Genomic DNA, 25,934 nt, shown 5'->3' on the forward strand with positions numbered 1-25,934 from the left:
TGTGAGTGCATGTGTGTGTGTGTGTGTGTGCGTGTGTGTGCGTGTGTGCATGCGTGTGCGTGTGCGTGTGCGTGTGCGTGTATGGAGGAGCTGGCTTTTGACCAGCGTGCAGGACTGCGTGTGTGTGTGTGTGTGTGTGTGCATGCTTGTGCGTGTGTGTGTGCATGTGCGCGCGTGCGTGTGTGTGTGTGTCCGTGTGTGTGTGCGCGTGTGTGTGTGTGTGCGTGTGTGTGTGTGTGTGTGTGTGCGCGTGCATGTGTGTGTGTGTGTGCGTGTGTGTGTGTGCGTGTGTGTGTGTGTGTGCGCGTGTGTGTGTGTGCGTGTGTGTGTGCGTGTGTGAGCATTTGTGCGTGTGTGTGTGAGTGCATGTGTGTGTGCGTGTGTGTGTGTGTGTGTGTGTGTGCGTGTGTGCGGTCCTCAGCCGCAGATGAGCCGGGCCAGCCCGCTGTGCACCTGGGCCTGAACGGGCCCGTACTCCACCGACTCCCCGTCCACCGTGATCACGCCCTTCGGGGAGAGGGGCTCCAGGCGCAGCGCCCGCGCCCTGGCGTACACCAGGTGGGGGCAGCCGTTCGCCACGTGCGCCCCCTTCTCCATGGCCAGGAAGAGGCGCAGCAGCGCGGGGCGGGAGATGCCCGCCCTGACGTAGAGCAGGTGGATGAGGCCGTCCTGCAGGCAGGAGCCGGGCGCGGCCATCATGCCCTCCCCCAGGTGCGACTGGTACATGGCCAGCACCAGCATGAACTCCTGCTCCTCCACCACCGTCCAGTCGCCGGGCACGGGCTGCTCCAGGGGCACCAGGAGCGAGTCGGGGGGGCCCCTGGGGGTCGCCGCGGCGGGGCGGGGGGGGCCGTCCCCCCTCCTGGCTTTGAGGGCGTTGTTGGAGTTGCAGGAGTTGTGGAAGGTGTTCTGGTTGGAGGGGGCCTTGGAGGGCGGGCAGAGCAGGGAGGCGCAGAGGGCGGAGGGGGGAGGGAGGGGCGGGGACACCTCCTCCGGCGGGGGGGTGGCGGGCTCCTCGGCGGGCAGGTAGGCCAGCCTGCCCTGGTACACGCGCATGGAGGCCAGCCGGACCAGCGTGCCCATGGTGAAGCGCGCCGCGCCCACGCACCGGTACTTCTCGCTCTCGATGTCCACGTCCGCCACGAAGCCCCAGGCCAGCGACAGGAAGGAGAAGAGCCGCTGGCTGGAGGCGGTGGTGACGGACACCAGGTCCATCCGGGACACCAGGCCCTTACACAGCAGGAAGCCGCAGCTCAGCAGCAGCTCCTCGCTCAACACCGGCTGAGACCTGCCAGGGCGTTCAGCACAGCGTGAGCGCACAGCCTAGCATCTACACACACCAACACAGCCTAGCATCTACACACACCAACACAGCCCCAACACAGCCTAGCATCTACACACAGCAACACAGCCTAGCATCTACACACACCAACACAGCCTAGCATCTACACACACCAACACAGCCCCAACACAGCCTAGCATCTACACACAGCAACACAGCTTAGCATCTACACACACCAACACAGCCTAGCATCTACACACACCAACACAGCCTAGCATCTACACACACCAACACAGCTTAGCATCTACACACAGCCTAGCATCTAAACACACCAACACAGCCTAGCATCTACACACACCAACACAGTCTAGCATCTACACACACCAACACAGCCTAGCATCTACACACACCAACACAGCCTAGCATCTACACACACCAACACAGCCCCAACACAGCCTAGCATCTACACACACCAACACAGCCTAGCATCTACACACACCAACACAGCCCCAACACAGCCTAGCATCTACACACACCAACACAGTCTAGCATCTACACACACCAACACAGCCTAGCATCTACACACACCAACACAGCCTAGCATCTACACACACCAACACAGCCCCAACACAGCCTAGCATCTACACACACCAACACAGCCTAGCATCTACACACACCAACACAGCCCCAACACAGCCTAGCATCTACACACACCAACACAGCCTAGCATCTACACACACCAACACAGCCTAGCATCTACACACACCAACACAGTCCAGCATCTAAACACACCAACACAGCCTAGCATCACACAGCACACACACACACAGCATATACACACACACACAGCATATACACACACTCAGCACCCACAGAGCACACACACGGCCTAGCATCTACACACACCAACACAGCCTAGCATCTACACACACCAACACAGCCTAGCATCTACACACACCAACACAGCCTAGCATCTACACACACCAACACAACACACACACAGCCCAGCATCTACACACACCAACACAGCCCCAACACAGCCTAGCATCTACATACACCAACACAGCACACACACAGCCTAGCATCACACAGCACACACACACAGCATATACACACACACAGCACCCACACGGCTTAGCATCTACATACACCAACACAGCACCAACATAGCCTAGCACTGCGCACATACACACACACAGCCCAGCATCACACAGCACACACACAGCCCAGCATCTACACACACCAACACAGCACACACACAGCCCAGCATCTACACACATCAACACAGCACACACACAGCCCAGCATCTACACACATCAACACAGCACACACAGCCCAGCATCTACACACATCAACACAGCACACACAGCCCAGCATCTACACACACCAACACAGCACACACACAGCCCAGCATCTACATACACACAGCATACACACAGCCCAGCATCTACATACACACAGCATACACACACACAGCCCAGCATCACACAGCACACACACAGCCCAGCATCACACAGCACACACACAGCCCAGCATCTACACACATCAACACAGCACACACACAGCTCAGCATCTACACACACCAACACAGCGCACACACACAGCCCAGCATCTACACACATCAACACAGCACACACAGCCCAGCATCTACACACACACAGCATATACACACACAGTACACACACAACACACACACACACATCACCCACAAATCACCCACAAATCCCTCAGGGCCCATCACAGTTCACCAGAGCTCATAATCATGCCACCGGCTGATGACTGCTTTATATCTGTCGTGAGTGGTGGGCACATTATCATTCACAAGTAACATCTGATCTAACAATGCACCTGAAGCTATGTTTACATGTACTGTAAATAACAGCTGGGTACTGCCACAGTGTTCCGTTGGACTGACTGGGGTGCAGTGTGTGGAAACCGCCAGTGGAGGGGGCTCACATTTTGAACAGAAGAAATGGAAGCGTTTGGAAGCTGACACGGCGCAGGTGCTCAGCTGAGTAAGCCCCCTGCTCTGCTCGCAGAATTTCCCCTCTATTGAACTCGACCATTTATGTCCATCGCGCCCTTTACCGAACAGTTCTCCTCTATAATGCCTGATCTCCAATTTGAGGGGTAGGGAAAAAAAAAAAAAAAAAGGGGACATTACCACCAGCCACCAGAATGATTTTGTGAATCACTCCACAGTGTACCGGTACGGAAACAAAACAGCCTCTGGACCGTTCTGCTCTTTGTTGCATTCTAGTCGGGGTGAATGAGCGTGTGTGGGGCTGTGTCAGTACGATGCACAGCACGGATGGGGAGACTGTGTTCCAGCGCAGTGCTGAGATGTGAAGCGCGTAAAACCTGTGGTCTCCAACCCTGGCTCCTGGAGAGCTACAGGGTTCTGCTGGTTTTTTGTTTTCCACCTTAAAATCAGCACCCAGTTGAGACCCAAGACACCCAGGGTGAGTTGAGCTAACTGTGTAATCGACTGCTCTAATTGATTCATGAGGTGCAGAGTCACCATGAAAACCAGCAGACCCACGTAGCTCTCTCCAGGACCAGGGTTTGGAGCCCGCTGGTGTAAACGATCTTGCTAAGAGCATCCCGCTTGCTCACCCGGAGTAGTGGTGGATGGAGGCAGCCAGCGCGTTCCCAGAACCCCCCGGAAGGATCCCCAGGGGAGTCTGAATGGCGGTCTCCCAGTCTTCTCTCTCCATCAGCCCGTTCACCACCTGGGGCACAGCGAGGAGATTAACGCTCTTCCATCCCCGCCCCCAACCCCCCCGCCCCGCCCCCCCCTCCCAAAAACCCCAGGCACTCCACACACAGGGGTGGCCAAGCCGTGCGGAAACCTACTTGAAAACAAATCAACATGACCCCCTCCCCCCTCCCTAATCATACATGAGTCGCTGCAAAAGGGGACCGAATCTTATTGGCTGACGCATTTCCTCCAATCACAGTCCCTCTGTCTTCACTAGGGATGGGTATTGTTTGGATAGCATTGATGCCGGTGCTAAAACAGTACTTTTAAAGAGGTTCCCTTGCCTAAATGGCCCCAGAACCGATCTTTATTCTTTAAAATAAAGAGCGAACGACAACATTTAGGAACGCCTTTTTAAAAATTTATTCCAGAGGCAAAGAAACTGAACAACTGAATTGTTTTATTTAATTGTTTAAATTATACTTGTAATTCACACCATTTTGCTTTTGGCATTTTGGTCGAGTTCAACGTAAGCTAGTTAGCTACCGGCACCTGCCGTCACTGACTGAGTCGACAGGGCGAGTGCAACCGTTAGCTAGCGAAGGGGCGCGGCTCTAGAACGAGGCGCCGAAATCTGGTCCAGGAGGTACGGGCCGTACGGGGTACACCAGTGCCCACAGTGGTGTTGTGTCGGGTTTCGGTTAAACCCAACCCTAGTCCTCCACCACACCCTCCCGACCCACCCACCCACCCACACACCCACCTCAAACAGCAGCCCGTCCCCAGACATGATGACCAGGGCGTCCCACTGCGACAGGTCAGCCTCCCTCACCAGCTCCCGGGCGTGGTTCTGCCGCTCTGCAGGGACAAAGGGGGGGGGGGGGGGGGGGGGGGGGGGGGTGGGGAGGGGGGGTGGGGGTTCTCTGTCAGTGCAGTAGGGTGAAAAGGAAGCTGGGAACCAGAGGGCCATCGCGGGACTCCTCTGCCTCAGCGATATAACAGGTCATGTACCCCACACTATTACCCGTTTGCTTGGCGGACAGTCATCCAGCGTGACTTAGCATTAACGCTCACAAGTCCCCCTCGCGTTAAACATCTCACACTTACACGCCCGAATTTCCACCGGATCGATTCAGCGTGACCCAGAGTGCAAAAAACGTGCCAGCGACCCACCCACCCACCCAGGAAACGCACATGCCCACTCGAGGCCACAGCGATGCCTCAACGTCTTGCGCGTTAATACAGCGCGTTTACGCCTAAAAATACATGAAGTTATTAATTATACAATCGATCAGCTTTAATCGGTTAAATGTCATCTGGTACACGTCCACACAGATTCTCAACCTCTGAAATGGCAACGTCGCTCCTGTCATCCCCAGACTGAAGCGATCGTTTGCTTTGCGCGTTTTTGTACGTTTCGTAACGGGGGACAGAGAGAGAGAGAGAGAGAACGTGAGAGAGAGAGAGAGAGAGAGAGAAAGAGAGAGAGAGAGAGAGAAGCAGGACTGTTTTCCCAGCAGACACTGGGCCGACAGCCTCTCCCGTCAGCGCAGGTCTCTGCAGGGGGATCGCATTACCGGCTTTTTTTTGCAGCACAGCAGCGATGCGACTGGAGTCCATTTCCTCCTGTCTGTCAGTCGCCCCACATGGGGTAGCATAACGGCGTAATGGGTGAAGAGTTGGTCTCGTAACCTAAAGGTCGCAGGTTCGATTCCCCGGTAGGACACTGCCGTTGTACCCTTGAGCAAAGGCACTTAACCTGCATTGCTTCAGTATATATCCAGCTATATAAATGGATGCAATGAAAATGCTGTGTAGAAAGTTGTGTTAGAAGGCACTTAACTGGCACTGCTTCAGTATATATCCAGCTATATAAATGGATGCAATGAAAATGCTGTGTCAAAAGTTGTGTTAGTTTTTGCTCTGGATAAGAGTGCGTGCTACATCACACAGTCCCGCGCTGGGGGGGGGGGGCACAATGGCCCGGGCCCTGAGGAGCAAAGGTGCAGTCGAGGGGTGGAAAGGCCACCGAATTCCTGGGCACGCATTCCTGCCCAATATGGTGACCAGGAATGTGCTCCTCCAATTCATCCACATCTTCATTCAGCAGCGTCGCTCCCCCCCCCCCCCCCCCACTCTCCTTATCGGATCGCCCTCTGGCATGCGGCCCTGGGCTCCGCCGACCGAGGCTAACGTGCTACGCAGACCGAGGCTAACGTGCTAACGCAGAAGCTCCTTTCACAATGCTCCACTGTGCCCAGCCGGGGGGCGGAGGGGGACCTGAGGAGGCGGGGGGTCAGTCTAGCCATTGTTTCCGCACTGGGGCTCATTTGAACTTCAGATTTTGGAGAGGCATGCTTAACTTCCCTGACACGAGTACCCCCATCCCCCCTCCCTCCCCCCCCCACCGTCCCTATCCCCCCTAATTCCCTCAGTGACCCTGCAGCGCAACACAAAGGACCCGGGAGACTCCTCCTCCCCTCTCCAGGCGGGACCCCCAGCGGAGCTGAGGCGGGGCCGTTCTCAGGCCGGGACAGCAGTGATTAATGCCCCGCCCGGGAGCCCCGCGGGCGGAAAGTGAGCTCGGCGCGCGGAGAGAAGCCGCGAGGCGGGATTCTCAGGCCCTGCTTCCCTCCTGTGTGGGCCCGGATCAGCACAGGCCTGTTTCCCGCCGTGGCGAGGCTGTCGGGGGAAAAGGCGGGAAGGAGCAGCTGCTGACTCAGCGCACGCTGCGGGTACTCAGCGCTGAAGCTGCTTGCTTAACGCTCCCGCCCTACCGCCATTCCAGGGCTCGGGCGCTCGCTCGCTCGCTCACTCACTCACTCACTCACTCACTCACTCACTCACTCACTCACTCACTCACTCACTCACTCACTCACTCACTCACTCACTCACTCACTCACTCACCCACCCACCCACCCACCCACCCACCCACCCACCCACCCACCCACCCACTCACTCACTCACTCACTCACGCACTCACTCACTCACTCACTCACTCACTCACTCACTCACTCACTCACTCACTCACTCACTCACTCACTCACTCACTCACACACACTCACACTCACTCACACACACACTCACGCACTCACTCACACACTCACTCACTCACTCACTCACTCACTCACTCACTCACTCACACACACTCACACACACTCACACACACTCACACACACTCACTCACTCACACACACACTCACTCACTCACACACACTCACACACACACTCACACACTCACACACACTCACTCACTCACTCATCCGCCCACTCCCTCACTCGCCACTCCCCCACTCACCCACTCACTCACTCCCACTCACACCCACTCGCCCAATTCGCTCACACTCACTCTGGCAGTGACGACCAGCGGAACTCCAGCCCGCCGGGGTTCTGCCCCGCCCTGCCAGCGGCACCACCCCTGACCTCCGACCTCCGACCTTCACCGTTCCAGGACAGATGCATCCTGACCCCGTGGCAGGGGCACGGTTTTTACACCGAGCTGGAAACTGACATCGCACCACAAATAAAACCGCTGTATTTTCATGGGAGTTATTAAAAGCTGACACAGGGGCCCTCGATGGTTACAGAAGAATGTCCCTGCCTAGCCCAGCAAGTACTCTGATACACAAAGTACTGTTGAGTACATTCTTACCCCCCCCGACAGACTAGCAAACGCAGCTCAGTGCGGCAGTGCTGCTATTCCTCGCCTGGCTGGGGCTGAGGCAGTGTTTCTGAAGGGGCCGCTTAACAGGAAGTGGAGCGGAGGAGGCGTCAGCCAATGAGCACGGCCAGCCCGTTTTCGCCCGAGCCGGAGGGTCTGAACAGTGGAGAGCCCACTGACCCATATCTTCACCGTACCCGAATCCCACCCCCCCCCCCCCCACCGCCCCCCACACCCCCGGTGGCACCACTTCACACAGCCACACTTCAGTAATTTGATTGTCTTTTTTTTCTTTTTTTTACGAGGCACCAGCTGCTCCGCGTCCCCCCCAGGCCCCCCCCCCCCCCCCACCCGGCGCAGGCTGGAGTGCCGCAGCGGGACCGGGAGGTGCCTCTCTCTCTCTCTCTCTCTCTCTCTCCCTCCCTCCCCTCCCCGCGATCTCAGGGCCTATAGATCACGCGGCGACACCCACAGCCACGAATCGATGATGCGCACCGCCTGAGGGAGGAGGCCCGAGAGACGGACGGCAGACTCACGCCACCGAGACCGTCTCTCTCGCAGGCGCAGGCACGCGCACGGCCACCTCTCACACCTCACTGCGCACGCGCCGCGAGCCGCCATCTCTCACACCTCACTGCGCACGCGCCGCGAGCCGCCATCTCTCAGCACATCAGGCCACTTCCCCTTAACGGGTCCGTCTGTGTTTAGTGTCCGCGTCCCGACTGGTAAAAAATATATATATTTTTTTAAAAAGGCAACGCACGTGTCGAAAGGACGCCGCTCGTGAGCCGAACAGGGTTACGATTTAACCGCGACGGCGACGGCGAAGGGACTGGAGTGCTGTGGGAGGAGAAGGATCGGAAAAAGAGAGAATGAAAGAGATTCGGCCGCGTGGAGTGAAGGGTGCGGGGAGCGGGGTGCGGAGTGAAGGGTGCGGGGTTCGGGGTGCAGGGTGCGGGGTGCAGGGTTCGGGATGTGGGGTGCAGGGTTCGGGGTGCGGGGTGCAGGGTGCGGGATGTGGGGTGCGGGGTGTCGGGTGTGGGGTGAAGGGTGCGGGGTGCAGGGTGCGGGGTGCGGCTCGTTTCCTGCACGCAGCACACCGCGACACCCACCAGCACAACATCTGTGCCGGGGAGGCAGACAAAAAGATACCGGAGGCTGCCGACGCATCACAAAGTTAGCATCACACGTACAGCAGGCACGGACTGGACATTATGACAGGCAGCGACAGCAGCCGTTTATCATCTTTACAGGAAGGTTCAGCGTGGGCAGCAGCAGCAGCCAGCGAGCAGCCAGTGAGCAGCCAGCGAGCAGCCAGTGAGCGGTCAGTGAGCAGCCAGTGAGCGGCCAGTGAGCAGCCAGTGAGCAGTCAGTGAGCAGTCAGTGAGCAGTCAGTGAGCAGCCAGTGAGCGGCCAGTGAGCAGCCAGTGAGCAGCCAGTGAGCAGCCAGTGAGCGGTCAGTGAGCAGCCAGTGAGCGGTCAGTGAGCAGCCAGTGAGCAGTCAATGAGCAGCCAGTGAGCAGCCAGTGAGCAGCCAGTGAGCAGTCAGTGAGCAGCCAGTGAGCAGCCAGTGAGCAGCCAGTGAGCAGTCAGTGAGCAGCCAGTGAGCAGCCAGTGAGCAGCCAGTGAGCGGTCTGTGGAGCGATCGCTCGATGGCGAGAGGTCGGGTGAACAGAGAGACGGCCTGCAGTGAGCTGAGGGTGCGGGATGCGGAGTGAAGGGTGCGGGGGTGCGGGCGTCTCTGCGGGGCCGACGGCGGGCGGTTACTGACCGGTGATGACCAGCGTGTGGGGGACGCCGGCCTCGGCGAGCATGCGCTGGACGTGTCCCGTGTAGAGGCTCAGGGCCTGGCCCTTCCCGCTCTGAGGGTTCAGGAGAACCATGAGCCTTCCGGGCTGCCGTACCTGGCTGAACAACACTCCTGAGGGAGGGGGGGGGGGGGGGATAGGAAAAGAGAGAGAGATTAAATGAACTAGAAAGCATTAAAACGTTAAAAAAAGAAACTGACATAAAAAATAAAATAAAATACAAAGCATATGTAGGGCAGCTGTAAGTGAGCACCGAGCACCTGCTCAGTTTAGCCGACATCAGCGTTGGTCTTCTGACAGACGGTCCTTAATGGGACCATGACGTGGATTTACTTCACACACAAAGTAAAATAAATAAAACGAGAAAAATACAATGCTTTACTGATTCACAGAACGGGTTCATCTGTAACGTTTTTGCACCGAGTCAATTCGCGGAAACGAAAAGAACAAAACAAAAAAAAAAAAGACACAAAAGAAAATCAAGCTAAACTGGTTCAGCCAAAACGGGACGTGTTAAGTAGGGAGGGACCTCTGAGGATGTTCTCTTTGTGTGGAGATGAACGGATCAGCTGCAACGGCACCAAACCGGGGAAGCAGAGAATTATAGCTCAAGCCTACAGTAACTTGATACTTCTGCTGCTTAACACAGAGCTGTCTGAGCTCATAACGGTTTCTGAGGGTTTCACACACTCTGACACTCCAGAATTTGCCCACAGGCAAACATTCCTTGCAGCCATCATGACCAAAAATAGCTCCTGGTCTGTGTATAACACACACACACACACACACATAAATACACACACACACAGACAGACAAACAAACACACACACACACACACACACACACACACACACACACAAACACAAACACACACACACACAGACAAACACAAATACACACACACAGACAAACAAACACACAAACACACAAACAAACACACACACAAACACACAAACAAATAAACACACACACATGCACACGCAAACACGCACACAAGCAGACACATATGCGTACACAGATCAGTGAGTGCAGCATTGCACATTTGCTCTTATTGTGTTGTTGTATCTTAATTGCTAGTGTTACAATTCAAGAGGGCTACTAAGACCACACAGCTTTCTTCATCTCCTTCATCCATGGCCAGAAATCATCTCAGCTCTGACAGGTAACCTCCTCATAACCCTTTATACATACAGCCAAATACAACGTGTGGGCTAGAACAAAAAATCTGAGGTGGTTATTTATTCAGAAGGGTGAGGAAAGTCTTGCTGAGAGACCGCTTGAGAGACACACGAGATAGAGAGTGCAGTGTGAGGACACACACAGGGTGAAGAGTGCAGTGTGGGGACGCTGCAGTGTGAGGACACACACAGGGTGAAGAGTGCAGTGTGGGGACGCTGCAGTGTGAGGACACACAGGGTGAAGAGTGCAGTGTGGGGACGCTGCAGTGTGAGGACACACACAGGGTGAAGAGTGCACTGAGGACACTGCAGGTCAGAGGGGCAGCCTCTTCAGCCAAGCCTGGCACAGGAGCAGCCTAACGCCAGCCCTGCAGGTGCCACGTACACCGCCGCTTTCAGCTGGAAGAAAGGACTTCCGCTGCCCGCACCGCCAGAGCCTGTGTGAGCTGTGAGCTGTGCGCTGTGTGCCTGTGCGAGCTGTGAGCCTGTGTGAGCTGTGCGCTGCGAGCTGTGTGCCTGTGCGAGCTGTGAGCCTGTGTGCGCTGTGAGCTGTGCGCTGTGAGCTGTGTGCTGTGCGCTGTGTGCTATGCGAGCTGTGAGCTGTGTGCTGTGCGCTGTGTGCTATGCGAGCTGCGAGCTGTGCGCTGTGAGCTATGCGAGCTGTGAGCTGTGCGCTGTGAGCTGTGCGCTGTGAGCTGTGCACTGCGAGCTTTGCGCCTGTGCGAGCTATGAGCTGTGCGCTGTGTGCTATGCGAGCTGTGAGCTGTGCGCTGTGAGCTGTGAGCCGTGAGCTGTGCGCCTGTGTGAGCTGTGCGCTGCGAGCTGTGCGCTGTGAGCTGTGAGCTGTGCGCCTGTGTGAGCTGTGAGCTGTGCGCTGCGAGCTGTGCACTGTGAGCTGTGAGCTGTGCGCTGTGAGCTGTGAGCTGTGAGCCGTGAGCTGTGTGCCTGTGAGCTGTGCGTCGTGCGCCTGTGTGAGCTGTGAGCTGTGCGCTGTGAGCTGTGTGCCTGTGTGAGCTGTGCGCTGTGAGCTGTGCGCCTGTGTGAGCTGTGAGCCGTGAGCTGTGCGCTGTGAACTGTGCGCTGTGAGCCGTGAGCTGTGCGCCTGTGTGAGCTGTGAGCTGTGCGCTGCGAGCTGTGCGCTGTGAGCTGTGCGCTGTGAGCTGTGTGCCTGTGTGAGCTGTGAGCTGTGCGCTGTGAGCTGTGAGCTGTGTGCCTGTGTGAGCTGTGAGCTGTGAGCTGTGAGCTGTGTGCCTGTGTGAGCTGTGAGCTGTGTGCCTGTGTGAGCTGTGAGCTGTGCGCTGTGTGCTGTGAGCTGTGTGCTCGTCCGTGCCAGCGCTCAGAAGAACGGCGGCACGCAGAGCAGATTCCACCCCGCCGCGTCTCCGCACAAGGGCCCCCTTTGTCATCGTAAGAGACGGCCATCGCCGCGGCGGAAGTGGCCTCCCTGTTAGACGGGGGCCGCGGCTTTAATCTCCCCCCCCCAACCCCCCCCCCCCCGAGGACCGGCTCCAGGGTTACTTCATATGTCACATTTAGATGCAGTGTCTCATCTGAAGCCCGAAGGCACCGAACAAAGCAAAAGCAAACAGAAAGTTTAAAACAACAACATGTCCACTGTTTCCCTACAAAAAAAAAGGGGGGAAAACAGCACCCAATTCATTGTCGATTTTCACAATGGAGCTTTTTAGTGTTCAGAGAGAGCCACGGGTTTGTAACGATACCGGAAGCTGCCGTTTGTAATGTCGTGCCTGTCGTAAGCTTCGGAGGTGCATTATTTCTTCACAGGTCCCGTGAGCATGCTCAGTGCATTTTCAGGCATTTGATACGGTGGCTCTGAGGTGCAAAACACAAACATACAAAAACAAAAATGTGCAGCCCTGAGGTGCAAAACACAAACATACAAAAACAAAAATGTGCAGCCCTGAGGTGCGGATGCAACATACAAAAACACTTCCACGCTGTTCCACTTCAGGGCTACTGGTTTTTGTATTGTATGTTGCATATGCACCTCGGGGCTGCTTGTTGTCGTATGTTTCTGTTTTGCACCTCAGGGCTGCACGTTCTTGTTTTTGTATGTTGCACCTGCACCTCAGGGCCGAAGGTTTTTGTCTTTACGTTTTCTTTTTGTTTTTGTGTTTTGCACTTCAGAGCCACCGTAGTTTGATGATGAACAAACCTACAATTTGACCTTGAAAGGCCAGACGGACACCTATTTTTGCTTAGCTTGTGGTTTATAACTGAAGAGCTCGCTAGACAAACACACTTAGTCACCCTCTTGTGACAGCTTTGGACAGGCTTTCACTATGCAAGAATGCTGGCCAGACATTACCTTTACAATTTGCATTGGAATTTCTCATGAATATGCTAAACAAAGTTCGCCAGACTGTTTCCCCTCTTCTAATTCTAAGATGAGACAATTCTGCTTCAGAAAAAAAACTATTTTATTTCCCTAGCAAAAAGCAACATATTTAAATAATCAAAATCTATCGTACCTTTACCCGTACCACAAGCACATTCTCTGCAAGTGGATTGAGAGGTAAGTAAGGCCAACCTATTTATGATGCCTACGTAAGAAGAAGAAAAAAAAAAAAACTTCTACGAGACAGCATGATAATTTATTATTAAAACTATTCTGCTTTCATTACCAAGGGCGAACGCATGTTTATTTATTAACTGGCTTTCCTTGGCAGGCAGTTTGAACTGTTCTCTCGATCACAGGGACACTGTGTGTCTTGGGTTAGTGTGCCGCGACAAGCACTTCACTTCTGAGTTTCCCCGGTAAAAGATATTTGTTTACGTTTTCGAGCGCTTTCCCGTAGTCGTCGAAAGGCTCGCCCGGCCCAAAGCACGCCCTGAGTCAACTTCGGCCGACAGCAGAGGTCTGTGTGCAGAAGACTGACGCAGCAGCAACTGTCCTCGCGGCGAGGCTAAACTTTCATCGCCTCAATACGAAGCCAGGAGCCGCTGCTCCTGCAGCAGGTAGCGGGGCTCAATACTGTTCCCTTCTGAAATTGAAATGAATGCTCCACGCAATGTCCTCCTCCTACTGGAGTTGGGGGGGGGGGGATTGTTGTACTTCCCCCCTCCCCCCTTTTTCCCCTACACAGCTCCTCCCAAATGATCAACATAGCTTAACTCAGAACTGAGAAGGTTCTTTTCCTTCCGCCTTGTATGGATTACATATCTGAATCGAGGTGCTTTGTCACGCAGCTGGGCTAAGTTCATGCTGCACCCTTTTCTTTTTTTTTTTTAGACAGGAAATCAAGTGGACTGCAAACCACTGCTAACAGGTGTAATTAGCAGGATTCCTTCAAGCTATCAGAGATTTTCTTTCGCGTGACTTTTAAACAATTTTAGGTGCAATCGGTTGAAAAACATTCAACTTTTTATATAATGGCTACATGACAGGCGCAGATAACCTGGCTATGGAGTTCTGGGCAAAGGTGATGCAATAACAAATGAATATGCCTTTTTTCACATTCATATTTAACACCCGCAATTGTTCCATATTTTTTCAGTTACGAAGCGTGGAGTAGATCATGCCACAAATCCAGCATTTACACAAAATAATGAATGGCTTGATGATGCATGAGTCACCTTTTACATATTGTGTGATATTACCCTACCTTAAACGGATTTAACGTGTACGCCCTCTCTGTTCTCAAGATTTCACTGCAGAGAGGTGCTCCAGTGCGCACTGCCCCAAACATACGCGCGCACACACACACACACACACATGCACGGACGTACACACACACACGCACACGCACATACAAACACATGCACACACACACACACACACACAACACAAACACACACACACACACACACACAAACACACACACAGACAAATAAATACACAAACACACGCACAGACACACACACACACAACACAAACACACACACACACACACATACACACAATAGACTAGACTAGACTGCTTGGGGACTTGAGCATATCTCTAGGGAAGCAGTCCAGGTTGAGTGGCGGGGGTGAGGGGGGAGGGGGGGTGGGGGTGGGGGGGGGTGGGGTGGCTGTCTGGCTGCCAAGGTGTGTGTACCCCACCAGGGAATTCCATATTCCCATACTGAATATTGGACAGAGAGGAACACAAAGAAAAAGGCCTGACAGCATGTGTCTGCACATCAGAAAGACCAGAGGGGGTTGACAGTCACTGAATGAATGAGAAAAATAAGCACTTTGTGAAGTTCCTGTGAAGTTTTTTCCATTTAATAAGTGCACCTCAAGATGCTGGTATGCCAGATGCATCATCAGCAAGAGGAGGCTCACTTACGGAGATTACACAGCGCATCAAGACCTGTTTCTCCCTGAAGTAACAAATTCCACGTTCAGGAAAAAGGAAAACAAACGTACAGAGCATGGACAGAAGGTTGATGCATTTATGGTTCTTTATTTTTCAAAACAAATGAAAAAGCTCTTGCACTGGCACTCATGGGGGTAGACCCCCTCAGGCCAGTACCAATGCACTGGCACTCATGGGGGTAGACCTCTCAGGCCAGTACCAATGCACTGGCACTCATGGGGGCTAGACCTCTCAGGCCAGTACCAATGCACTGCCACTCATGGGGATAGACCCCTCAGACCAGTACCAATGCACTGGCACACATGGGAGTAGACCCCACAGGCCAGTACCAATGCACTGGCACTCATAGTGGGTAGACCTCTCAGGCCAGTACCAATGCACTGGCACACATGGGGGGTAGACCTCTCAGGCCAGCCCCAAGCACTGACTGACAGCAGTGACTGAGGCATAGCCAGCATTTATGCAAACAGCCCTGACGCCCAAGGTCAGGGAGGAGAGGCTCACACTTAAAGGCCCTGACAGGACGTCAGGCCTGATCTCAGAGAACAGCAGACTAGTGTCTCAAGGCGCGGTAGGCTGCTGCCTGCTCGCTATCTGGATCTCCGACACACAGACATCAGAGCCCGCAGAGCTCTGTGACATCAGCAGAACTGTCAACCCCTCCAGGGTCCTAAAGCTCAACCCCCCCCCCCCCCATGGTCCTAAAGCTAAACCCCCCCCACGGTCCTAGCGCTCAACCCATCTGTGGTCCTAAAGCTCAACCCCTCCATGATCCTAATGCTCAACTCCTCCAGGGTCCTAATGCTCAACCCTCCAGGGTCCTAAAGCTCAACCCCTCCAGGGTCCTAATGCTCAACTCCTCCAGGGTCCTAATGCTCAGCCGCCCCAGGGTCCTAACGCTCAACCCCTCCAGGGTCCTAATGCTCAACCCCCCCATGGTCCTAATGCTCAACCCCTCCACGGTCCTGTAGGTACTGGACTGTTGCAATCACCTGACTAATTACACATTTTGTGATCAACTGTGATCCAAATAAATGCAGTTATCCTCCTGATACACTGCACACTGCACAGTAAACAAACCCATACAGGCACAAAAAACAACAACAACAAACTTGCATATGAACAATGCCTGGTCTGAAATGACCAATGGGGGGAGAGAGGATCCTGTCATTGAGAAAACACAACTGACCAGTGAAAAGATTTCATCAGAGACTTGATGGATTCCTTCGTCAGCGTGTAAGAAATGGCAGGGAGGTTCCCCAAAAATAAGTTCAGTGGAAGTGCATGGTGCAGGCTGCTGACTCACATAAAGAAAAGATGCGATGGGTTCAGAGTTTTTCTCGTCTGGAAGACGACAGGCAACACCAATGGCACAGGTTGTTTATGCACAAAACAGAAGTCATTAGGGAACAAAGAGATAGGCCCTCGCAGATAGGACGGACATGCGTACCCTAGTCAAGGCCCCAGAGGGTATTTAAACAAGGCCAGAAGACCAGTGGGGTTGCTGCACCGCAAACTTGTGTTGTGTTTCGGTGACCTTCTCGCTGGCCAGTGTGATGACAATAAACTTTTACTTTCTTCAGTAAAGTGTTTGTTGTCTTGGTGAGTTCCAGCATCATCCAGACTTTGACTCCACAGGAAAAAGTTGGATCCTAACAGATGGTCACAGATGAGTAAACAGTTGGCACAGAAAATTATGCTTGAGATTTTATTTGCTCTGCAGGAACAATCAATCATATCTGATTTAAAAGCTCTTCTTGCCAACACAGTGTACCTCGATGCTGTAAGTTACGGTTCAGTTGCGGACAGCACCGAACAATGCCCATTGAAATTTGAGGTTGATGTAAACTATGTACCTGCATTTGTCTCAGATAAAGCAACTGACATGTTGGAAGCACACAATGAAATCCTCAAAGGCTTCTAACATATATCGCGACATTCACAGACAGACATTTGGGCTAGCTATTTCCAAACCGTTGACAATTTCACGGCAGTTGTCAAAGATTACCAAAGCAGAAAGTTGCTCTGCACTGCGCTATGCTTTTAAAAGCAGCATGATAGAACAAGGCTTAGGCTTAACCGTTAAACTAGGACACAGCGCTGCTGGACTCCAGAATGTGATGAGTGCTGTACTTCATTACATACAGGGCCTTCCCAGAGTTTTCACCCCCATCGATAATTTCTCATTTTACAGTGTTGAAAAGTCAACACATTAAAGTATAATGAAATGGGGTTTTGCTCCTATAAAGTGACCCTCTATAATGTCAAAATGAAGTAGAGTGCTGAGATCTTTTTTAAAAAAAATCTGGTGTCCAACATGGGGCTGAACATGTCCAATTCCCACCCTAATTTGGAATATCCAATTGACTACTTGTAGCTTCATTTATGTGCGACCTCCAGTGCCATTTTGGAAGAGCGAAGATATCCGTGATTCTCCTTCAAAGCACTAGGTTTCACCAACCTGCTTCTTTTCACACCAAAGCCCATAGCCAAGCTCAAACAGAGCTGTCAGAGGAGATTTTCATATGGAATGCTGTCCATGGGTGCCCGACCAGCCAGGGAGCAATGAAACACGGACCTCTAAGCAGCCGAACCCTCCACTGCCCTGGGCAATGCGATCGCCACGTCACCCTATGAGGGTATCAGCCACAGTCAGCACTGGTGCGGTCCAGATTCAGACCGTGGTGCTCATCAGTGGAACACAGCACGTTACCTTAACCAAATGAGCCACTCAGCAGCCCTGTGTCAAACAACATATATTTAAAATAATGACTTGAAAATGACACCCAGGTACTGCCATTCCCCACCAGCAAGCACAGTGGTGGAAGCATCATACCACTGCTTTCCAGGAGGAAGGAATGGGAAGCTAATTTCCTTTTTTTACGGTCAGGGTGGATGGAGCCAAATATAGGCAAATGGTTGTGGAGAACCTGTTTCGGCCTGTAAGACATTTGTGTTTAGGGTAGAGATTCAAGTTCCAACGGGACAATGGCCCAAGGCATGTGGCAAGATCCATAAAGAAAAGGCTTCAAAGCAGGAAGCCAATGCCCAGAGTAAAGTCCCATTGAAACTCTGTGGTATGATGTGAAAATTGCTGTCCACTGATACTCTATATCTATCCTGGAAGAGTTGGAGCATTATGTGCATGGAGGAATGGCCAAAAATTCCAAAAACTAAATGTGCAAAGCTCACAGACAAACCTGAGAGAACTAAAGAGTTGTACAGTAGTTACCAAATGTCTATTTACAAAGTACTGACTCTGGGGGGGATACTTTTTGTAAATGACAAAAATTTTTTTATTAATGGTTAAGTGTTGAACGCAAATATTTTTTTGCATCCTAAATGTGTCGAATTTGTGTTGGTGAGGGGACAAAAAAAAACAACATCATTTCACTGTAATCAAATTGCAAAAGTGTAACAGGACAAAATGTGAGAGTTCAAGTGGGATGAAATCTGTGCACTTTACTGTACACTTGCAGCATGTGGAAAAACTTCACTAAGAAAAACCTAGAAGATCTATTGATTCCTTCTGAGCTTTTAAATTGTGAAAGCATCAAATAGCATCCCTCAAGTGCATTAATGTATTATATTCTACCTATTAGCCACATGTATCTCATTTGAAATTTATATATTCACTGTATTGGCTTCTTTGAATCTTATATGTTGGAACAACCTACCGTAATGAATTAATTATGTCATGGCTTAATGACTATCTGGCCGTGAATGACAGTTGTTAAAAAAAAAAAAAAGGTAAATGGGGCTGGCTTTCGCCCTCCCAAAGGACACGAATCTACAAGATATGAGATGCAACACACATCGTGTTGCCTTAATGATCATCATTCATTTGATTTTGTACTGCCGGTGTACTAGCAAGCATGCTGCGGGCCCCCGAGCTCAGCAGCTCTCGGTGAGAGCCTATCAGAGCACAGCGGTGGACTGATACACAGACAGTCATGACTTATTCAGACCTAATATGCAGAATCAGGAAGGGGGTGAGTCTATGGATAAACAACGGTGCGCAGTCCGGCTGCAGATCCTTGTCTGAACCGCGCTTTATGCCCACTGTGGAGGACACTAACATAAAAAATAAAAAAAATGACACAATGAGAAAGACTTGTGACACGGTCAGACTGCCACCGTTCTTCTTCGCCGGCTACGAAACTAACACGGAACGTTCATGAATGAATGCATTAAGGAGATAAAAATACCCTGTTTGCGTCCGATTCCCTGCTCAGTCCCTCCCCCCTTCGGTAAACAGATCAAAGAAGGAGCCTCGGGCCTCTCAAATGGGCCTGAAATCTGCCCTACTGGCTTGCGGTGTAACCGAGCTCCAGCTGGCTCCAACACAAGGTGCTTTCCTTAAGGACCAATCAGCAAGCTCTCCCTTGGTTACCGTGGACACCTGGAGCTAATACTACAGTTGACCTCATTCTGTTCCACCACCTGACTCAGCAGTGAACAAACAGCGTTCGCAATTCTGCCACTGACAAAACAATTTTTTAAAAAGTTCAAGTTATTTTTCATTTTTAACTGGCAAGCTGAAACACTCTTTTAAAAATGTCCTGTATAATATACCATACCACAATCACATTTTTAAGATGAACTGAGACACTTGAGTGCCGAAAGACTGTAAAGCTGCTGTAAAACTAAACTACAGAAAGCTACGGCCGACGTAAAAAAAAAAACTAATTTCATTCAGTCTCCTCCACAAGTTTGCAATAATGCCATTCGCTTTCACAACAAAGGCCCCAGGCTAACTGGCACTGGCGCTGGTTCCTCTGAGTATCACAGAATGAAGACAAAGCAACACAGAAGCCAATGCCTCAGTGAAACTCAACAACAGCCATACCGAGCATCTCCAACACCTGTAAGCGATCCAACGAATGGCAATCAATCCCACAGCAACGCAAGCTGAAACAAGACCAGGTCAAAACCTAGTATATGGCTGGACCTAACATGCGTGATCCGGCCGGCCAACGGTGTGACTTCATAACTCGGCCGACAAATGGCGTAACTTCATCACTCACTCAGTCACTCAGTCACAGACATTCGCGTTTGTAGGGCCGGCCCCGCAGTTGCGGTCCAGCCACAAATAGTGTAAATGAACGGTGCTGTGCTATGTAGTTATCTGTAGGAAGAAGCAATGTCCGTCCTTGTAACGTGTTCACAAAAGCAAGTAAAAAGACCCATTTGAACAAGACAACTCACTTCTGCTTTATTTCTGTGTTCATTGTGGCCCGCAGGTAATCTGACCCTGACCTAACAAAGACCGTAACGGTCAAAAGCTCATCTATTTGTTCTCCTGCACAATAAATGCTGGCTAACATTCAGGAGAACCTTCACTGTCAATGTGACCTCGTTACGTTACATTCAGGTTTTTCGTTTACTGTGCGTGACAGACCTTCTATTGCTAGGCAATCTGACCCCAGCGCATTTTAAAAATTGTGTGTCATTAGTGTCTGTTGTGTTGGGGCTCCTGTCAGCTTCAAATTCAATAGCCAAGGCAGCCAAGGAAGAACATAAGACCAGCTAACAATGAGAAAAATGCTCATGCAGTCCATTTTGGATCTTCATTGTTCCTATTTTAGTGCATCCAAAGCTGTGCCAGGCCTGATTGTTTCTAATTTTTTTTTTTTTTAAATCATTGCAAGGAACTGCTTCCATTATCGCAAGAGCGTGTGTACATTAATAACTAGCGCTGGTTAAGAATTTCTGAATTCCATGAAGCTTGATGAAGCATCCAGAAGTAATCGACAACAAACTCTGCTAAAAACCTGACGTTCTCTGAATAAATCCCCCCCAAGACAGTAACTTGTTTCCTCAGCACTGTGCTTCTTCAAGAGCTTCCGTGTCCTTTCCATTGTGCCGTGCCACGCACCGCACTGGACAACATTTTTACAAGCCTTTGATAATTCACGTTGCCCCATCCCTGAACTTCTTGGTAAATTGTATTCGTCCTAATACTGTAGCTTATTCTTCTGCCTAGTTTGGCTTTGCAGATGTTAGACCAGGATAGTGTTCATTGTTCTCGGCTAGAAATAGCTGTACAAAATAAGTAATTGTACCTTACTGAACCCGTGTTCAGCAGTTGTCTACGATCATGAAAATGCACTTTTTGTACGTCGCTTTGGATAAAAGCGTCTGCTAAATGAATGTAATGTAATGTAACTCATTTCCAACAATATCCAGCTCCAACACTCACCATTACTCTAATTGTTTCTCAAAAGCTAGGAAGGACATAGCTACTGGTGTATTGTTAGAGGGACTGGCATAATTCCTGCATGTCATGCGCTTTCCAAAGGTATCAGCACCAGTCAAATAAAACATTGCACTGGTTACAGTAAAATTTTCTAAATACACTGTGTTCTTTATCTACCCAGAAGGTTTGTTTTGTAAACATACAGTTTATACATTCAAATGAGACTCCAAATATATGGGACCCAAAGGTTAAAAAAACTACATGCTCAAACTGCCGTACACAAGTTTCAGTCCACCATGTTTCACCATATAATCCTATAATGATAATATTACGCAGAATAACAATGACTGGGTAGGTATATGATTAATTTAAAAAATATTTTCCAAACTTAACTATTTTTTGACATAGCTGCTGTGGTGCTTCACATACATATACAGAGGCACTTGTGAAGAACTGAAGCTCCACCACACTCACTTCCTTTCGAATATGAAATTGAATGCAAAATGATCCATTTCAGGGGTGAAATTGCAAGAAGTCATGGTAGATAAACATTCAATAGGGAAGTGGATTAGTTTGACAATTACTGGATTCTTATCTAGTAATATAAGGAACTAGAATCCAGCATTCGATTTTAAACAAGAACATTGCATGGTGAAACGAGATGAAGTTAATGCAAGATGATTAAACAAAAAAAAAAAAAAAAATTTTAACTGCAGTTTTTTGTCCACTGAATTTACTTCCACTGATCTCTTTTGATGGCTTGGTCCTCCATTTAAGGTCTCTGCCTGTGGTCAGATGATAAACACACAGTGTGGCTACCCCCACTAGTCACCCATACCACACACACAGGCAAACACACACACACACACACGAACACACACACACACACACACACGGGCAAACACACACACACACGCGCACACACACACACGGGCAAACACACACACACACACATGCATGCATACACACACACACAGGCAAACACATTTACATTACATTATAGGCATTTAGCTGACGCTCTTATCCAGAGCGACTTACAACAGTGTAACCAAACTCAGGATCAAGTCCACTTAAGTCCAAACACACACACGCATGCATACACACACACAGGCAAACACACACACACACACACACACACAGGCAAACACACACACATACACACACACACACACACACATAGGCAAACACACACACACACACACACACACACATTAAACAGAGCAGAAGTAGGAGTAAACTTGCTGGGAGTGAAGCCTGTATTGACCGTTGTTTCACAAAGCACTCGCATACACACTGTGCTGCTTTCACGTGTCATCATTCATACAGAGTATTCCTTCCATTGAGGCACTGTTTTCAACATTAACTAAAACAACACACAGTTTATAAAGACAGACTTTTTCCATCATTTTGCATACAAACTGCATATGTAACACTACAAAAGTACCTCTATTTTATACTGAACAACTAAATACACAGTTAATACGTAATTAGCTTCTGTGTAAATTTGCTGCCTAAACTTTTCTGTAGGACTAACCATGACCAGTTTTCTGCTAGCTTGGAACTTGTGCTCAGCTATTCCTGTTACCTGAGGACTCCAATCTCCCAATCAAAGACACATGAACCCCTTTTTAACATTCCAACACTGGAGACCATTTTGTCTGCCAGATCCCTGAGCATCGCATCGCCTCCCCATATCCCCCCCCCCCCCCCCCCCCCCCCCCCCCCCCAGCCCCATTTAGGGCTGATACCTTGATGATTTCCAGTAGATCAAAGAGAGAAATGTTCGCCTAAAGTAATTAGGGATCTCTAGTGGAATGCAATAACTCATCCCCCATACTCATTTCAACTGAGCCTACAAAATACAAGTACAACCAAATACGAAATTTTGGAAGCAACGTTTTAGAGGGTAAAGAAAAGCCACAATGCCACAAGCAGAGCACAGTACTAACCGGTCACTCACAAAGGCATGTCATTCCATAGCCACGTAAAGAATAACTTCAATCTCTATTCCATAGATGTTTTTTTTTTTTTTCAACCGCAGAATAGTTTTTGTTTAGGATTACCGGGGGGGGGGGGGAGGGCATCTGATTACACACCTCTTCTAAGAGGCCGGTCACTCACAAATGGTGAATGGACTGCATTTATATTTATAAGCGCTTTACAATTGATGCCTCTCATTCGCCAGAGCAGTTAGGGGTTAGGTGTCTTGCTCAAGGACACTTCGACATGCCCAGGGCAGGGTTTGAACCGGCAACCCTCCGACTGCCAGACAATCGGTCTTACCTCCTGAGCTATGTCGCCCCATATAATTTTATGTCATTCCATAGCCACGTAAAGAACAACTTCAATCTCTATCCCATAGCTTTTTTTCAACCACAGAATAGTTTTTGTTTAGGATTACCGGGGGGGAATCTGATTACACACGGCTACATATCAGGAAGGATCTCTAATGACAGGTGGACCCAGTTAACAACAATGGACAGTGGAAATAATGCCATTTGCTCGACGGGTAAAGCAGCATACTGAATTACAACACATGGCAGTTAAACAAAACACATGCATGTGCAGAAAAAAAAGTGTGTTGAGAAGTTCTAGGTCATCGGGCGACAGTGCTGCTGCATTGAACGTTGAGGTGGACGACACCACAGATTAGTTTGCAGGGACCAGCTTACGGCACAAGGAACTTAGTGGACGCCTAACAGAATCGGCCAATTAGACGAAATCTCGGTAAATCTGAGGATCTTCCTCTGAAACAGGGATTCTTTAATTTGGGTTCTGGGGCCTCTTAGTGGGTGCTGGTTTTAATTCCAACTACAATTACAACCCCGGAAATTGTAACCCCCCCAAGCCACATCAGAAATAGCTATGTATTCCATAAGACTCTCATATTCATATCCCTGATCTACTAATGCATACATGTTGTAAGTTATGATATTTGGTAAAAGGAATCCTGTAGAAAGAAATTACATTCTATAATACATAAAATTATAGGCGGAAAAAAAATAATCCAGTGGGGCCCTAATTGCTGAGTGTGAGCACCTGGTCACTGAATTAAAGCCATCAATAAAATGTAAGAGACAAAGCAATATCATACAGTAGCTCATATGGTACTGTCATGAAAACGTAGACTATGTGAGGAAATTACATAAAAACTTTAACTCGTCTCGTTGGATTTTAGAGTTCGATATTAAATATTTCTCGGACATTGATAGTTGATTCCTCTAGTCTGGTTCATACCGCTCCAAAGGCTTGCGTTTTAAGTGTATTTTCAATATCGTTTTGAACAGTAAGGTTCTGGATATATATATAACAAATAATAGGCTAACGTTGCAACACAAATTTTCTCATTGGTTACAAGTTACCGCGTAGACTACGACATCGATAGGCCAATGGTTATTTATTTCCTTATCAAAATGTAATCGCGAAACAAATCTGGTAAGCGGCATATAGGCTAGGCTACAACAACTCCAAAATCTTCCGCGCTCAAACAATGCACCAACTTTTAATACGCCTACAGCCGCATTTCAGCCTGAGCGTTCTGTAATGAATGCGACATGGCTGCATTTATTTAAAATGATATTGTCAAATATGCAATAAAGACTCACCCTCTCTGTGTGGTCGCTGATGGGCAGAATATTCGTTGATAGCGCGAGCCCATCGCTTCGCCTCCTCGAGGTTCGCAAGGGGGTCCTGTACCAATGCTACACGAAAACACTGCTCAACCCTCTGACGGGCCACCCCGGAACTCATCCATCTTTTCTTAAAAGGGTAAAAATAAGCGGAAAAATAAGCTCCAACGTCTGTGCTATCATCTCCCTTGAAGGCTTGGCAACCTATACAGTCTCTCAAGTTGAAGACCACCTTGCTCCATCCCGCAGGTGCCGATGTGATCTTTTGAACAGTCAGGTCAAGCTCCGTCAAACAGAGAGTATACCTGACCTTTCTGTTGTCGGTGGCCGTGAATTCTCCGTACAGCATAACCCGGTTGATCCCATTGCGGTGGGATGACCCCGGTTCTGCTTTCTTTTGATCCATCTTGCCCGGAAAGGTGAGGGAGGGAAGGATAAGGGGACGCGATCCGCAGATCGACGTGGGGAAGATAGTGAAACACGCACTCACACATACACGCCGGACAGGTGTTCGAGAGACTGAGAGACTGCGTCTGTCTGTCTGACAGTTTCAGCTGCAGTAAGAATTTGAGTTCAACGCTGTTGGTCATTAGAACCTGGCAGTTTTGCTTTGTTGGAAAGGGAGAGCTGCGTCGCTCCCTAGTGATAGAAAATGTAATGACAAGCGAAACTGAAATCAAGCAACTTGATCAAGGTTTGCGCTGTTCTGGTATGTTGCCGTAGAACCAGCAAAGCGACTTGACGAAGCGATAAGGTAGGCCTGCCTTTCGTTTTGCGGGGTCAGTCATTTCAAAAGAATTCAGCCGAAATGTCACCATAACAAGCGATGTGACATGAACACACAGGAAAACCATTTTGAGTCAGCCTAATGGAATGGTTTGAGAGAATTTCATCGTCACACCAGCAATTTGTACATATGATTCGGAAGAGCCTACTTGGTGGGAAATACCAAGTTTAAAAATATAATTTTCAGGCATATTTCAAAAAATGGGGTGACCTTTCCAAAAGTTGCCCCGCTGAGAAATTTTCAATTGAAGTGTAGTGTATTGTTGATAAGAATGTGCAAAATTGATTGCCATTTTAATGGTCTTATAAAATTTGGGCACAAAGATACTGTTCTCTGGGTCAAATTTGACACGGTGGTACAGAA

At 50.0% G+C, this 25,934-nt stretch overlaps 1 protein-coding gene across 1 annotated transcript; it reads right to left on the reverse strand.

Annotated features, from left to right (window-relative positions):
* Positions 1–374: 374 nt before the first annotated feature.
* LOC118219610 (sphingosine kinase 1) lies at positions 375–25,333 on the reverse strand. The gene is made up of 5 exons (XM_035402927.1): positions 24,761–25,333; positions 9,416–9,565; positions 4,747–4,841; positions 3,899–4,014; positions 375–1,288 (listed from the first exon to the last, which is right to left on the reverse strand). The coding sequence occupies exons 1-5, from the start codon at positions 25,188–25,190 to the stop codon at positions 418–420; spliced, it is 1,662 nt and encodes a 553-aa protein (XP_035258818.1). The 5' UTR covers positions 25,191–25,333; the 3' UTR covers positions 375–417.
* Positions 25,334–25,934: the final 601 nt, after the last annotated feature.

The sequence above is a fragment of the Anguilla anguilla genome, chromosome 2 (genome assembly GCF_013347855.1).
Source record: "Anguilla anguilla isolate fAngAng1 chromosome 2, fAngAng1.pri, whole genome shotgun sequence".
Lineage (NCBI taxonomy): Eukaryota > Metazoa > Chordata > Actinopteri > Anguilliformes > Anguillidae > Anguilla > Anguilla anguilla.

Coding starts and splice junctions, on each gene's coding strand:
- LOC118219610 (XM_035402927.1), bottom strand. CDS start 25,190: ATGGATCAAAAGAAAGCAGAACCGGGGTCATCCCACCGCAATGGGATC. Junction 9,566..24,760: donor TCAGCGACCACACAGAGAGG/GTGAGTCTTTAT, acceptor CCCCTCCCTCAG/GAGTGTTGTTCAGCCAGGTA. Junction 4,842..9,415: donor CCACACGCTGGTCATCACCG/GTCAGTAACCGC, acceptor TTGTCCCTGCAG/AGCGGCAGAACCACGCCCGG.